Here is a 16,302-nt window from a genome sequence, read left to right on the forward strand (position 1 = left end):
GAATATTTCTGATGTAAGTTGCAAGTGACTTTATCAATACTTCATGATTCTCTTCTGTATACCAAACAATACACAAAACAATACACAGTGATAAGGACATAAGTTATGAAAGATATGGATGCTCTTGTAAAGGTCTTTACAGTCCTTTGTGTCTTAGAGTTCTTAGAAGCAGAGCCTAAGACAGGGACACTTGTCCAAGTGATTTATTGATGGTGAGCTCTCAGGAGAAATCTCTGAAGGAGGGAAGAAAGCAGGATGAAGGAGGAGAAGACAGGCAAAGATGCGGTTTCAGAAGTCTAGCTTCATCCTGAACCCATGGGGTGATCAGGAAGTTTCTCAATTACACCAAGGCTTTTCAGCCCAGAGGCAAGTCATCTGGGCTACTAGAACCCCACTTCAGCCAGCCATTTGCTAGAGGACACCCACAGGGGCCAGTTGTCGTAATCTTCCAGACATCACCAGCTGAAGTGGCTTCCATCAGCTAAGGACAAACGTATGTAAAGGTTTGGTGGTCAACAACCGCAGCTTCTGGAGATATAAATACCCCACCCTGGAAAGGGAAAGGGGAGTCTGGGGAGGGCACCAGCGGCATCTACTACACATGGTATTAAAGGAGCTAAATCATGTCCACATGATATCCTTTAAGAGCATTTATAAAGCCACCTATCAGCAAGTGACATGTAAGACAACACAATCTGAAACTCTAGAGGTACAGAGTAAGTGAGTAACATCAGCTAACATGTACTGAGGGCTTGCTCCATGCTATGCAGTGTTATGCAATCTTTATTCTTCTCAGAAAACATCTACAATGTAGATACTATTGTTGCTCCTATTTCCTAGTAAACTGAGGCACAGAGAGGTTACATAACTTGATCAGGACCACACAACTAGCAAGTGCTAGTGAGTGATCATTTCATTGGCAATATATGGTAAAGCTTCTCTGGAACAGAGAAAATGAAACTCTAACCCCTACCCCAAATCAAAATCTCTTAAATTGGGCCCCTATTTTAACAAATTCCTAAAGTGATTCTTCAAAGTCACTGCCAAGTGGAAAACATTTTCCAAGATGGAGAAAAGTTGTGCAAACGACAATGTCAACAGGTAAAAATGATCAGCAGAAACAGAGGTGCTTGTGAATTTTTGCAGACAGTCTGAAGGGAGTAAGAAGGAAGGTAAGAATAACACTGAGAATGGGCTCTTGAATACCAAGCAGTAATTACACAGGAAGAAATAACTTTTTTGTTGTCATATTGATTCTTAAAATAAGAACAGAATAATATAAAAATTAAAAAGATAGGAAACATTGGCTTTGGGTACCTGTCAGGTGTTCTCTTCCACCTCTGTGCTGGCCTATGTAGGCATTTATCCCTAAAAAATAGGTTAAACTACCTCTTTTCCAGAGAAGAACAGAATATTATAAAACTAAGAAGGAAGCTTCCCTGGTGGCGCATTGGTTGAGAGTCCGCCTGCCGATGCAGGAGAACATGGGTTCGTGCCCCGGTCCGGGAAGATCCCACATGCCGCGGAGCGGCTGGGCCCGTGAGCCATGGCCGCTGGGCCTGTGCGTCCGGGGCCTGTGCGTCCGGAGCCTGTGCTCCGCAGCGGGAGAGACCACAACAGTGAGAGGCCCGCATACCGCAAAAAAAAAAAAAAAAAAACTAAGAAGGAAAATAATATTTCCTCAAATGTTTTGGAAATGAAAATACTATATAAATGCATAGAAGTAAGTTAATTGCTGAAATGTGATTGGCAGCATATTTTTATGTAGATGTATGATGTTGTTTTCTGAAATAACATGTGACCTGAATGTGTCTACTTTAATAAAAATATGTCGTCATAGAAGTTGGACCAGAGAAACAAAAGAGAAGAGAGGACCTAAAGAGGAGATATTATAAAGCATGATGCCACTTGGCTACAATGAAATATTTTCCAGGCAATTTCATACAGGAATCACTAGCTACTGTGCCATCTTTCCCATTGCCCATTGATCTAATTAAGAAGAAGAAGACATTGCTAAAAGGGCAGAAGAGTCTGTTTTTTTATGATGTACATCAGGAGATCAGTCTCATCGCATCCCTTTTAACCTGCTGCATTTGCTCATCATTGCTGTCTAATTCGTTGTGACAATTACATTAAAAAAATTCCAGGAGAAACACATCTAAGTAGTATGCTAGTTTGTTTCTAACTAACAAGGTTATTTGTTTGTTATATTTTCATTCCATTGGTTTATATTTCAATCCATTATTTATAAGGAACTTATAATGACACTTTTTGTATGTTTCTCTGTTAATACCAGATCATATACTCCAGCGATTTAGGGGATTAATGGACAGTCCTCAGAATGACCTCAAATTGACTTAAATGGCATAAATCATATGAGCGAGGGCTTTGGAGTTGGAGATAAGGGTTGGAACCTCAAGTTTCTACACTGTGTCAAATAAACAGGGAAAAGGAGGAGCATTGGATATTTAAGATTATTTATTGACTGAACTGACCTCTCCCCACAAACCTACTAGCAGGTGTTTAGAGTCAAATACTTAGTTTAATCATATTAATGAAGATTACAAGGAAGCTTTAAAATCTCAAGCCTAGTGTGCAGTGCTAGAATTGTTCAGAGAGCATTCCAGAGAAATTGATTATCATAGGAAGTTAAAACAAACAGTTCACTTAGTAAGTTAAGAGCTGAGGGAAGGGTTGGCTACCATTAACTTGACGTGAGTCTAGCAATTCAGGTGTATAAACTTTCTACCTTTTCAGCAGGCAAAAGATGCCAGTGATCAATATTGAGGACCTGACAGAAAAGGACAAATTGAAGATGCAAGTTGACCAGCTCAAGAAAGAAGTGACACTGGAAAGAATGCTGGTAAACTGCTACTCTGTTTTGAATTTTATTTTTAAACTAGAGATAACTGTAGCACTAACAGGTTAAAAACCATTGAAGGGGAGCAGAATTTGCCACCCCAAAATATGCCTTTTTGGCATACGGATTATTTTAGGCTGATTATTTTTGAAAAATAGCAGACACAGGGGAAGCTCCGAAAACCAGCTAGAAGTTACCCTTTCCTAAGAGACAGTTACATTTATAAGGGAAATCTCCATTAGTAAGGGTGTCTCCCTTCTCTGTATCAGGAGGAGAAGCTTGACTCTAAAGCTCTAGAAACTCTTATCATGGAGAACACAAGGACTTTGATCTGCTTAACAGCCTTACCCTTGTTTACTGTTGTTAAAAAACAAAATTCAGCTGAGTAAATTTGAAGATATAATTGGCTTTATTAAATAATTCATGAATTGGGGCAGCATCCCATCTAGCAAGTAGAAAGGCTCACCAAGGAGCTGTAAAAAATGGAAGGTTTTTATAGGCACAAAGGGGTGGGACAAGGAAGTCATAAACAAAAGAAAGAATTATTTCAGGCAGGAGCAACTTCCTTTGGGGGAAGAGCAGGGGTCTATCATGCAGATTACCTCACTAGTGCTGATAAGGAAGTTACAGATTGATAGGTTTAAATTCCACTCCTGGGAAAGGCTGAAACTGCAGTTAAATTAGGTATTAAGTTTTGCTTTGTTGATGTGGGGCCTTGTCCATTTAGGGACTGTTCTTTGTTTTTGTTTTGTTTTTTTAATAATGTGCTTTTCCTTTTTTTTTTTTTTTTCCCCAAATAAAATCGTGTATTTGGGGTGTTAAGAATTACAGTTCAGGAGACAGATTTGGGTAAAACGGAAAGAGTGTTCCAGGGAAGAGAAAGTCAGGGGCTTACAAAGGCAAAGCCAAGAGGTTGTACTCTGACATAAGGGAGGAAATATTTGTCCTTAAGGGATAGGCTGTCGTGAATTATTTTAGGGTAAGGTTCTGGTAATTATCTTAAGCCCATAACTGGCTCCCCACACCCCTGTCATCCACACCTACCATCTTCTTTTGTCTTTCACTGCAGTGGGATTTAAGGTGGTTGCTTGGATTATTTCAGGGAGCTACTCAGCTTTCCTGAGTCTCTCCCTTGTATACAGGAGGTATACATGTTATTAAACTTCTGTTTGTTTTTCTCCTGTTAATCTGCCTTTCTTATTACAGGGTTATCTCAGTCAAGAACCTAGAAGTGTAGAGGGAAAATTATTTTTCCTCTCCCACATCATTCACTAGAGAAACTCAATATAGTTGAAAACAAGTTGTTCAGATAAAATTCATCAGAAATTAAGAAAATTAATCATCATAATTATCTTTTGATTTAGAGTTAAAAATCAACAGTTTGGCAAACTATTTTCCATAAGCCAAATCCAGCACTTAGCCCATTTTTCTATGGCCACTAAACTAAAAATGTTTTAAAATTTTTATAGAGTTGTTTTATTTTTATTTATTTTTAAATTTTTTTAACATCTTTATTGAAGTATAATTGCTTTACAATGTTGTGTTAGTTTCTGCTGTATAACAAAGTGATATACATATAACCCAATATCCCCTCCCTCTTGCATCTCCCACCCCTCCTCCCTATCCCAACCCTCTAGGTAGTCACAGAACCCCAAGCTGATCTCCCTGTGCTATGCGGCTGCTTCCCACTAGCTATCCGTTTTACATTTGGTAGTGTATATATGTCCATACCACGCTCTCACTTCATCCCACCTTAACCTTCCCCCTACCAGTGTCCTCAAGTCTATTCTCTATGTCTGTGTCTTGATTCCTGTCCTGCTCCTAGGTTCTTCAGAAAAAAAAAAAATTTTTTTTTGCATTCCATATATATGTGTTAGCATACGGTATTTGTTTTTCTCTTTCTGATTTACTTCACTCTGTATGACAGACTCTAGGTCCATCCACCTCAATACAAATAACTCAATTTCATTTCCTTTTATGGCTGAGTAATATTCCATTGTATATATGTGCCACATCTTCTTAATCCATTCATCTATTGATGGACACTTAAGTTGCTTCCATGTCCTGGCTATTGTAAATAGTACTGCAGTGAATATTGTGGTACATGACTCTTTCTGAATTATGGTTTTCTCAGGGTATATGCCCAGTGGTGGGATTGTGGGGTCATATGGTAGTTCTATTTGTAGTTTTTTAAGGAATCTCCATACTGTTCTCCATAGTGGCTGTATCAATTTACATTCCTGCCAGCAGTGCAAGAGGGTTCCCTTTTCTCCACACCCTCTCCAGCATTTATTGTTTCTAGAGTTTTTGATGATGGCCATTCTGACTGGTGTGATATGATACCTCATTGTAGTTTTGATTTGCATTTCTCTAATGATTAATGACATTGAGCATTCTTTCATGTGTTTGTTGGCAATCTATATATCTTCTTTGGAGAAATGTCTATTTAGGTCTTCTGCCCATTTTTGGACTGGGTTGGGGTTTTTTTGATATTGAGTGGCATGAGCTGCTTGTATATTTTGGAGATTAATCCTTTGTCCGTTGCTTCATTTGCAAATATTTTCTCCCATTCTGAGGATGTCTTTTCATATTCTTTATGGTTTCCTTTGCTGTGCAAAAGCTTTTAAGTTTCCGTAGGTCCCATTTGTTTGCTTTTGTTTTTATTTCCATTTATCTAGGGGGTGGGTCAAAAAGGATCTTGCTGTGATATATGTCATAGAGTGTTCTGCCTATGTTTTCCTCTAAGAGTTTTATAGTGCCTAGGCTAACATTTAGGTCTTTAATCCATTTTGAGTTTATTTTTGTGTATGGTGTTAGGGAGTGTTCTAATTTCATTCTTTTACAGGTAGTTGTCCAGTTTTCCCAGTACCACTTACTGAAGAGGCTGTCTTTTCTTTACTGTATATTCTTGCCTCCTTTATGAAAAATAAGGTAACCATATGTGTGTGGGTTTATCTCTGGGCTTTCTATCCTGTTCCATTGATCTATATTTCTGTTTTTATGCCAGTACCATACTGTCTTGATTACTGTAGCTTTTGTAGTATAGCCTGAAGTCAGGGAACCTGATTTCTCCAGCTCTGTTTTTCTTTCTCAAGATTGCTTTGGCTATTTGGGGTCTTTTGTGTTTCCATACAAATTGTGAAATTTTTGTTCTAGTTCTGTGAAAAATGCCATTGGTAATTTGATAGGGATTGCATTGAATCTGTAGATTGCTTTGGGTAGTATAGTCATTTTCACACTGTTGATTCTTCCTATCCAAGAACATGGTATATCTCTCCATCTGTTTGTATCATCTTTAATTTCTTTATCAGCGTCTTATAGTTTTCATACAGGCCTTTTGTTTCCTTAGGTAGGTTTATTCCTAGGTATTCTATTCTTTGGGTTGCAGTGGTAAATGGGAGTGTTTCCTCAATTTCGCTTTCAGGTTTTTCATCATTAGTGTATAGGAATGCAAGAGATTTCTGTGCATTAATTTTGTATCCTGCTACTTTACCAAATTCATTGATTAGCTCTAGTAGTTTTCTGGTAGCGTCTTTAGGATTCTCTATGTATAGTATCATGTCATCTGCAAACAGTGACAGCTTTACTTCTTTTCCTATTTGGATTCCTTTTCTTTCTTTTTCCTCTCTGATCGCTGTGGCTAAAACTTCCAAAACTATGTTGAATAATACTGGTGAGAGTGGGCAACCTTGTCTTGCTGTTGATCTTAGTGGAAATGATTTCAGTTTTCACCATTGAGAATGATGTTGGCTGTGGATTTGTCATATATGGCCTTTATTATGTTGAGGTAAGTTCCCTCTATGCCTACTTTTTGGAGGGTTTTTATCATAAATGTGTGTTGAATTTTGTTGAAAGCTTTTTCTGCATCTATTGAGATGATCATATGGTTTTTATCCTTCAATTTGTAAAAATGGTGTATCACATTGATTTGTGTATATTGAAGAATCCTTGCATTCCTAGGATAAACCCCACTTGATCATGGTGTATTATCCTTTTAATATGCTGTTGGATTTTGTTTGCTAGTATTTTATTGAGGATTTTTGCATCTATGTTCACCAGTGATATTGGCCTGTAGTTTTCTTTCTTTGTGACATATTTGTCTGGTTTTGGTATCAGGGTGATGGTGGCCTCATAGAATGAGTTTGGGAGTGTTCCTGCCTCTGCTATGTTTTGGAAGAGTTTGAGAAGGATAGGTGTTAGCTCTTCTCTAAATGTTTGATAGAATTCACCTGTGAAGCCATCTGGTCCTGGGCCTTTGTTTGTTGGAAGATTTTTAGCCACAGTTTCAATTTCAGTGCTTGTGATTGGTCTGGTTATATTTTCTGTTTCTTCCTGGTTCAGTCTTGGAAGGTTGTGCATTTCTAAGAATTTTCCATTTCTTTCAGGTTGTTCATTTTACTGGCATATAGTTGCTTGTAGTAATCTCTCATGATCCTTTGTGTTTCTGCAGTGTCAGTTGTTACTCCTCCCTTTTCATTTCTAATTCTGTTGATTTGAGTCTTCTCCCTTTTTTTCTTGATGAGTCTGGCTAACAGTTTATCAATTTTGTTTATCTTCTCAAAGAACCAGCTTTTAGTTTTATTGATCTTTGCTATTGTTTACTTCATTTCTTTTTCATTTATTTCTGATCTGATCTTTATGATTTCTTTCCTTCTGCTAACTTTTGGGTTTTTGTTCTTCTTTCTCTAATTGCTTTAGGTATAAGGTTAGATTGTTTATTTGAGATGTTTCTTGAGGTAGGATTGTATTGCTATAACTTCCCTCTTAGAACTGCCTTTGCTCTATCCCATAGGTTTTGGGTAATCGTGTTTTCATTGTCATTTGTTTGTATTTTTTGATTTCCTCTTTAATTTCTTCAGTGATCCCTTGGTTATTAAGTAGTGTATTGTTTAGCCTCCATGTGTTTGTATTTTTTTACAGATTTTTTTCCTGTAATTGATATCTAGTCTCATAGCATTGTGGTCAGAAAAGATACTTGATATGATTTCAATTTTTTTTAATTTACCAAGGCTTGATTTGTGACCCAAGACACGATCTATCCTGGAGAATGTTCCATGAGCACTTGAGATGAAAGTGTATTCTGTTGTTTTTGGATGGAATGTCCTATAAATATCAATTAAGTCTATCTTGTTTAATGTATCATTTAAAGCTTGTTTTTCCTTATTTATTTTCATTTTGGATGATCAGTCCATTGGTGAAAGTGGAGTGTTAAAGTCCCCTCCTATGATTATGTTACTGTCGATTTCCCCTTTTATGGCTGTTAGCATCTGCCTTATATATTGAGGTGCTCCTATGTTGTGTGCTTAAATATTTACAATTGTTATATCTTCTTCTTGGATTGATCCCTTGATCATCATGCAATGTTCTTCTTTGTCTCTTGTAATAGTCTTTATTTTAAAGTCTATTTTGTCTGATATGATAATTGCTACTCCAGCTTTCTTTTGATTTACATTTGCATGGAATATCTTTTTCCATCCCCTCACTTTCAGTCTGTATGTGTCCCTAGGTTTGAAGTGGGTCTCTTATAGACAGCATATATACAAGTCATGTTTTTGTATACATTCAGCCAGTCTATGTCTTTTGGTTGGAGCATTTAATCCATTTATATTTAAGGTAATTATTAATATGTATGTTCCTATTACCATTTTCTTAATTTGGGGGGTTTGTTTTTGTAAGTCTTTTCCTTCCTTGTGTTTCCTGCCTAGAGAAGTTCCTTTAGCATTTGTTGTAAAGCTGGTTGGGTGGTGCTGAATTCCTTTAGCTTTTGCTTGTCTGTAGAGGTTTTAATTTCTCTGTTGAATCTGAATGAGATCCTTGCTGGGTAGAATAATCTGGTTTGTAGGTTTTTCCCTTTCATCACTTTAAATATGTCCTGCCACTCCCTTCTGGCTTGCAGAGTTTCTGCTGAAAGATCAGCTGTTAACCTTATGGGGATTCCCTTGTATGTTACTTGTTGCTTTCCCTTGCTGCTTTTAATATTTTTTATTTGTGTTTAATTTTTGATAGTTTGATTAATATGTGTCTTAGATTTTTTTTTCTCCTTGGATTTATCCTGTATGGGACTCTCTGTGCTTCCTGGACTTGATTGACTATATCCTTTCCCATGTTAGGGAAGTTTTCAACTATAATCTCTTCAAATATTTTCTCAGTCCCTTTCTTTTTCTCTTCTTCTTCTGGGACCCCTATTATTCAAATGTTGGTGCATTTAATGTTGTCCCAAAGGTCTCTGAGACTGTCCTCAATTCTTTTCATTCTTTTTTCTTTATTCTGCTCTGCAGTAGTTATTTCCACTATTTTATCTTCCTGGTCACTTATTCATTCTTCTGCTTCAGTTATTCTGCTATTGATTCCTTTTAGGCAATTTTTAATTTCATTTATTGTGTTGTTCATTGTTTGTTTTCTCTTTAGTTCTTCTAGGTCCTTGTTAAATGCTTCTTGTATTTTCTCCATTCTATTTCCAAGATTTTGGATCATCTTTACTATCATTACTCTGAATTCTTTTTCAGGTACACTGCCTATTTCCTCTTCATTTGTTTGGTCTGCTAGGTTTTTACTTTGCTCCTTTATCTGCTGCATATTTCTCTGTCTTCTCATTTTGCCTAACTTACTGTGTTTGGGGTCTCCTTTTCACAGGCTGCAAATTCATAGTTCCCATTGTTTTTGTGTCTGCCCCCAGTGGGTAAGGTTGGTTCAGTGTGTTGTGTAGGCTTCCTGGTGAAAGGGACTGGTGCCAGTGTTCTGGTGGATGAGGCTGGATTTTGTCTTTTTGGTGGGCAGGGCCGTGTCCAGTGCTGAGTTTGGGGGTGTCTGTGAACTTATTATGATTTTAGGCAACCTCTCTGCTAATGGGTGGGGATGTGTTCCTGTCTTGCTAGTTGCTTGTCATGAGGTGTCCAGCAGTGGAGCTTCCTGGTCATTGAGTGGAGCTGAGTCTTATCGTTGAGACAGAGATCTCTGGGAGAGCTCTCACAGTTGATATTACGTGGGGCCAGGAGGTCTCTGGTTTTCCACTGTCCTGAACTCGGCTCTCCCACCTCAAAGCCTCAGGCCTGACACCCTGCTGGAGCACCAAGACCCTGTCAGCCACATGGCTCAGAAGAAAAGGGATAAAAATGAAAGAAAGAAAACAAATAATAAAATAAAATAAAATAATTAAAATTTAAAAATTTACAAATATTATTAAAATAAAAAAGTAATTTAAAAAAAGAAGAGAGCAACCAAACCAATAAACAAATCCACCAATGATAACAAGCACTAAAAACTATACTAAGGTAAACATAAAAATCAGAAACTAGTCAGTCACATACAGCAAACCCCAAGTCTACAGTCGCTCCCAAAGTCCACCTGCTCAATTTGGGATGATTCATTGTCTATTCAGGTATTCCACAGATGTGGTACATCAAGTTGATTGTGGAGATTTAATCTGCTCCTCCTGAGGCTGCTGGGAGAGATTTCCCTTTCTCTTCTTTGTTCACACAGCTCCTTAGGTTCAGCTTTGGATTTGGACCTGCCTCTGCATGTAGGTCGCCTGAGGGCATCTGTTCTTTGCTGAGACAGGGCAGGGTTAAAGGAGCAGCTGATTCGGGGTCTCCGGCTCACTCAGGCCGGGGGGAGGGAGGGGTACAGAATGTGGGGCAACCCTGCAGTGGCAGAGTCCGGCATGATGTTGCAACAGCCTGAAGTGTGCCATGTGTTCTCCCGAGGAAGTTGTCCCTGGGTCATGGGACCCTGGCAGTGACGGGCTGCACAGGCTCGCAGGAGGGGAGGTGTGGATAGTGACCTGTGCTTGCACACAGGCTTCTTGGTGGCAGCAGCAGCAGCCTTAGCATTTCATGCCCGTCTCTGTTGTCCATGCTGATAGCTGTGGCTCGTGCCCATCTCTGGAGCTCATTTAGGTGGTGGTCTGAATCCCCTCTCCTCACGCACCTCAAAACAATGGTCTCTTGCCTCTTAGGCAGCTCCAGACTTTTTCAGGCTGTGTTCATGCAGCCAACCCCAGTCCCCTCCCTGGGATCCGACCTCCGAAGCCCAAGCCTCAGCTCCCAGCCCCCGCCCGTCCCGGCGGGTGAGCAGACAAGCCTCTTGGGCTGGTGAGTGCCTCTCGGCACCCATCCTCTGTGCGGGAATCTCTCCGCTTTGCCCTCCGCACCCCTATTGCTGCGCTCTCCTCTGTGGCTCTGAAGCTTCCCCCTCTGCCCCCCCGCAGTCTCCGCCCGTGAAGTGGCTTCTAGTGTGTGGGAACCTTTCCTCCTTCACGGCTCCCTCCCACTGGTGCAGGTCCCGTCCCTATTGTTTTGTCTCTGTTTATTCTTTTTTCTTTTACCCTACCCAGGTACATGGGGGAGTTTCTTGACTTTGGGGAGGTCTGAGGTCTTCTGCCAGCGTTCAGTAGGTGTTCTGTAGGAGTTGTTCCACATGTAGGTGTATTTCTGATGTGTTTGTGGGGAGGAAGATGATCTCCACGTCTTACTCCTCTGCCATCTTGAAGCATCCCCCTATAGAGTTGTTTTAAAGAAAAAGGAAAGGGCTTCCCTGGTGGCGCAGTTGTTGAGAATCCGCCTGCTGATGCAGGGGATACGGGTTCGTGCCCCGGTCCGGGAAGATCCCACATGCCAAGGAGCGGCTGGGCCCGTGAGCCATGGCCGCTGAGCCTGCGCATCCGGAGCCTGTGCTTCGCAACGGAAGAGGCCACAACAGTAAGAGGCCCGCGTACCATAAAAATAAATAAATAAAAGGGAAAGAAAAATAAAATGAAGAATATGAGACATCATATTTTAGCTAAGCAATGCATATAGGCATTTTGTTTTTACTTTTCTAAATTGATAAGCTTCTCTTTATTTGATATTGTTCAAATACTTTTAGCCAAGACATCCCCTCCAGCACTGTCATGGCCAGTAATGAATGAATACATTCTATTCCTTCTTTGCAAATAAAAATGAGTTCAGGCACAAGAACTCACTGGTTTCTCCTAAAAACATTTGTCAGATCTTAGAAATGGTTATCAAAAGTTCTCTGCCAGTAGAAGGAGGAGAAATGGCAAAGGAATAAAAGTTTCCATGAAACAGTGACTGAAGCTTAGAAAATGCAGATATGTATTTTAGATTTCTTTGTTTTGGGAACATCAGTAGAACAAAAACTCCTCCACAAGTGATAAGAGTATATTTCATATTTCTTAAAAAAAAAAACAAAAAAAACCCCTCATCAGGCCAAAGCGAAAAAAGGGGCTTGTGTTATCTTCATACTTTGCTCAAAACTCTTACTCCCAGTAAAAATTGGAATTTTGGCTTCTTTTATGTTTATAGTTGTCTCAAACTTCCCTGTTGCCCTTTCCATACGGGCAAAACATGTATTGCTATAAAGATAAAATTAAATCTGTAAACAGCACAGAAGCTTGGAACACACACCAAAAAAGTTTAAATCCTTATGTTATAATTGGGGGAAAATAAACTTTTGAGGTAAAGGAGGGTTATGTTTTTCTTCTTTATTTGAAACATCCAAAAGCTGTTTTGTTATTTATATACTCAGGATTGTTTTGTAGGCAGTTTGGTTATCGTCATGTTTACTATTCACTGTGGCAAGTTCACCTGGGAATTTTTGTTTTGGATAAATAGCACATCCATCCCCATTTGTCAGGTTTTGGGGTTCCTTTGCCCTATTACTCAATGTGTCTTTGCTCTTGGAAGTCAATTTAATCTAATATCAGACTGCCAAAACTACACACACATGCACACACGCAGAACTTTCCAGGCCTGAACTCAGAGCTCTGACACAGGATAGCATAGTGTCATCACAGTACAGGTAAGTGGGTATCCTCTGGAACCATATTCCTGGTTCAGATTGTGGCTCTACAACTTACTTCCTGTGTAATACTTACTTAAATAAGCTAACTCATCTGTGCCAGTTTCTTCTTCTATAAAATGGGAATAGTAACCATATGTAATTATTATTACTTTAAAAATTATTATTTCTATCTAAGAACCAGACTGATTCATAATGTGCCTCAACCTACTTTGCTGTTAAGGCAGCATTATTGTCAGAGTAAGACAACTCTTTGCATCCAGTTTCTAAAGCTGAAAGATTTGCGATGACTAAGCAAATATAATAGGCAAAAACTAAAAGCAATCTTTATAGTAATAGCTACCATTTGATTGACTATCTATGTATGCCAGGTACTTAATGCAATCTGTGTTGCTTCTCCTATTTCATAGATGAAGTAACTATACCTTAGATAAACTATTTTAACTAAGGACACACAGCTGGTAAGTGGGCAGAGTCAAAATCACACCTGGGATGGCCTGAATCCAACACCCATGCTCTTTCCACCATGCCATGTAATCCTGTATTAAACTATATATACTTATAATAAGGCTCCGTGGAATAATTCTGAAGCACATCCACTCACATAGAATTTTAGGTAGTGTCTTGCTCCTCAGTATGTTCAGATCCTAGCCAGACACTGTCAAAACTAACCCCTCACTGAGTCCTGTTCCTGACAGCTGGTTGGGGCCCAAAGAGCTGGTGTTTGGAAGAAGGGGGAAAGAGTGAATCTAAATCTCAAGTTTGAATTTTGAGGAGGAAAAAAGTGAATCTAAAGTATTGCATATTTCAAATGTGTGCATAAACTCCAAGTATCATCCTGTGAAGGAGCCACCTGAACAATGCTCTGCCCCCGATTAGAAATGATCTCTTCTAATATGTAGAGAATGAGTTTGCAGAGTTCTAAGTAATCTGAAGTCTTCTGTCTAATGTTGCTTAGAACTTTCATGCAAAAATGGTGTGAAGATTTTATTAAAACAAAACAATAAATTCCTTAGGTAACTTACAGAATGGTCCCTTCATGGACTGCCAAAAATGAAGCAGTTTTGTGTTAATGTCATGAAGGATAAATTAAGTGAAAACAAAACAAGTTGACAGTTAAAAGAAATGAATAATTTGGTCCCATGTGTGTATATGCATATGCATGTGTATACACACACACACATACACATACTCATACTTACACATGTATAGAACTTTGCTTCTCTCTAAACAGTATGTTACATGGTACATTAACAGGCTCTGGCTGAGTCCATTAAAATACTAAAGCCTGATTTTTCACAGGGGCATTACTATAATGGAGCAGATGACTAAGGAGCAAGCTCATAAACAAAACGAATGATTTAGTTTAGCCAATATATATTTACTGAGCACCAACTAAATGCAGGCTGTGTTCTAGATGCCTGGGATACATGTGAACAAATCAGCCAAAGGTCCCTTTGGAGCTCACCTTCAAGTTTGCAATCATGATCAATCATTGTCGACCAGCTTAAAATAAAATCACACGTGTATACTTCTGAGAATTCAGGAGTGGTGATAAGCCTGGAATTTAACAATTATTCATTCCCTTCCACCTTCACAGGTCATATTTTTGGAATGAAGAAAACGATTTAATCAATGCTCACTCTGGTAACGTTCTTGACTTGTGCTGTCAGCTGTGTTCTGATCCCTGGACCCTGTCTCCTTTAAAGAAGCTGGAGGCAGCATGTGCTGAGAGCCCTTAGCTGGAGTATGGCGGCTGGTTAGCCTTTGCCCAGAGATATCCACAAGGGCAGGGCAGGGAGCAGCTATTTCTTCTTCTCTCGTGGAGAGTACAGATGCATTGGCAGAAAGCAAAATCACATTAAAAAGACAGAACACACACACAAATTATTATTATAAATGCATTCTTGGATTCTGCAGTATTCTCTATTAAGCCAAATGAGTCATCTCTTTCTTTTTTTCCTTTAAGGTGTCCAAATGTTGTGAAGAAGTAAGGGATTATGTTGAAGAAAGATCTGGGGAGGATCCATTAGTAAAGGGTATTCCAGAGGACAAAAATCCCTTCAAGGAGCTCAAAGGAGGCTGTGTGATTGCATAAAAAAAATTTTTTTTAATTCCATGGAATACCTTGAGCTTTAATGACATTACCGTTTTGTCATATGTAATAATACTATTAAGCATGTACATGAATTTTAAAATTATAAATATGAGCATTTAATAAAATTTGGACTGTGATTATGCATAAGTCTATGCTTTTCTTAAAGTACTTAGCACAGGGTTTAACACATAATTGACAACAAATATTGATTGACCCATTTCTTTAACAATAATATGTTTTATAAATGAGTCTATATTACTCTGGATGCCAGCATATAGCTAATGTTTTATGCTTCTCCATTACCCTTTCTGCACTCTTAATTTCATGGTTAGACTTGTATTTTCCCCAACCTTTCACTTACTTAGAGAATTAAGAAATCTATTCTTTTGATTCATGGAAAACCTATCTTGGCAGAATGTATGCTGTGAAGAGTTTTGTTGTTGATGTTTTGTTTTGTTTTGTTTTGTTTTGTTTCCATTTCTCAACCCCCAGTCAGCAGCAATGGTTTTAACATAACCTCTTTCTGCATTCTTACCAATTCTACTTGTCACCAGACATGACTTTTTCCCAGAATGCCAGTTAGATTAAGGGTTCAGTCTGTGGTCATGGAGCATGGTGGATTTAAGCAGCACTCAAATAAAGGTTATGAGAAGCCAGAAAAGTCTGGCTCCGGCACTTTACTGCCTGCCTGACTTTGGATAAATTACTTAATCTCAGTTTCTTCTACTGTAGGATAGGGATAATAATGATCCAACCCCCTTTTTCATGGTGGTTAAATATTATACTAGGGTAACTACAGCACTTAGCATATTGTCTGACATGTAGTAAGACCCAATAAGTGTTAACTAGTATTATTACTGGGAACAGAACTAGATAAAATACTTAGACTCCTTTAAGATTCATGCTATTCCATCCCCTTCCCACAAAGACTCATCAGTATAGTCCTTTTTTTCTGCAGCAGTGTAAGGGCAAGATGATAGACTAATAGCCATCACCTGCATCACCTTCCTAATCAGTTTCCTCCAGGCATCTTAACTGAGTTTTCATAAGCCAAGTTTCACTACCTTTGTGCTAATGACTAAGAGAACTTGCCTATGCTTCTGTAACAAATGACAAGTGTAAACTACCCCAACTCAGAAACTATTTTTGTTGTTAGTGTCTCTCTGTTGCTATCCCACATTTACAGTGCTGTTTTTGGATACATTAGTAATCAGAATACTCAGAAATATGAATTGATTGTCATCCTTTTAAAAACAAGATAAGAGTTATCTATGATTGGGCCTGGGAGGGAATCTAAAGGTCGTCTCAGGTTTGGCTCCTAGCATAGTGCCCTCCTACTCTGGCCAGAGTAAATGTTCAGCAAAGATCTATTGACTCTTGTCCAACCCCTTCATCTTGGAGTGGAGAAAATCGAGGATCAGAGAAATGAATTGGCAAATTTCTCAGGGCCAGATTCTGGATCTCTGGATGAATCGCTAGCAACACACTCCAACACATATCAAACTGTTACTGAGTCTAAGCGCATACTGCTTGCTGCACGACAGGC

General features: G+C 38.9%; 1 protein-coding gene across 1 annotated transcript; it reads left to right on the forward strand.

The window, feature by feature from the left end:
• The first annotated feature begins 2,767 nt into the window (after positions 1-2,767).
• On the forward strand, positions 2,768-14,756 carry GNGT1 (G protein subunit gamma transducin 1). The gene is made up of 2 exons (XM_059074010.2): positions 2,768-2,863; positions 14,628-14,756. Exons 1-2 carry the CDS (start codon positions 2,768-2,770, stop codon positions 14,754-14,756), a joined length of 225 nt encoding a protein of 74 aa, XP_058929993.1.
• The last annotated feature ends 1,546 nt before the right edge of the window (positions 14,757-16,302 follow it).

The sequence above is a fragment of the Kogia breviceps genome, chromosome 9 (genome assembly GCF_026419965.1).
Source record: "Kogia breviceps isolate mKogBre1 chromosome 9, mKogBre1 haplotype 1, whole genome shotgun sequence".
Lineage (NCBI taxonomy): Eukaryota > Metazoa > Chordata > Mammalia > Artiodactyla > Physeteridae > Kogia > Kogia breviceps.

What these genes read in the sequence shown, in the direction of transcription:
- GNGT1 (XM_059074010.2), top strand. Translation starts at nt 2,768, where the DNA reads ATGCCAGTGATCAATATTGAGGACCTGACAGAAAAGGACAAATTGAAG. An exon ending in TGACACTGGAAAGAATGCTG is followed by an intron (nt 2,864 to 14,627) that starts GTAAACTGCTAC and finishes TTTTCCTTTAAG; the next exon opens with GTGTCCAAATGTTGTGAAGA.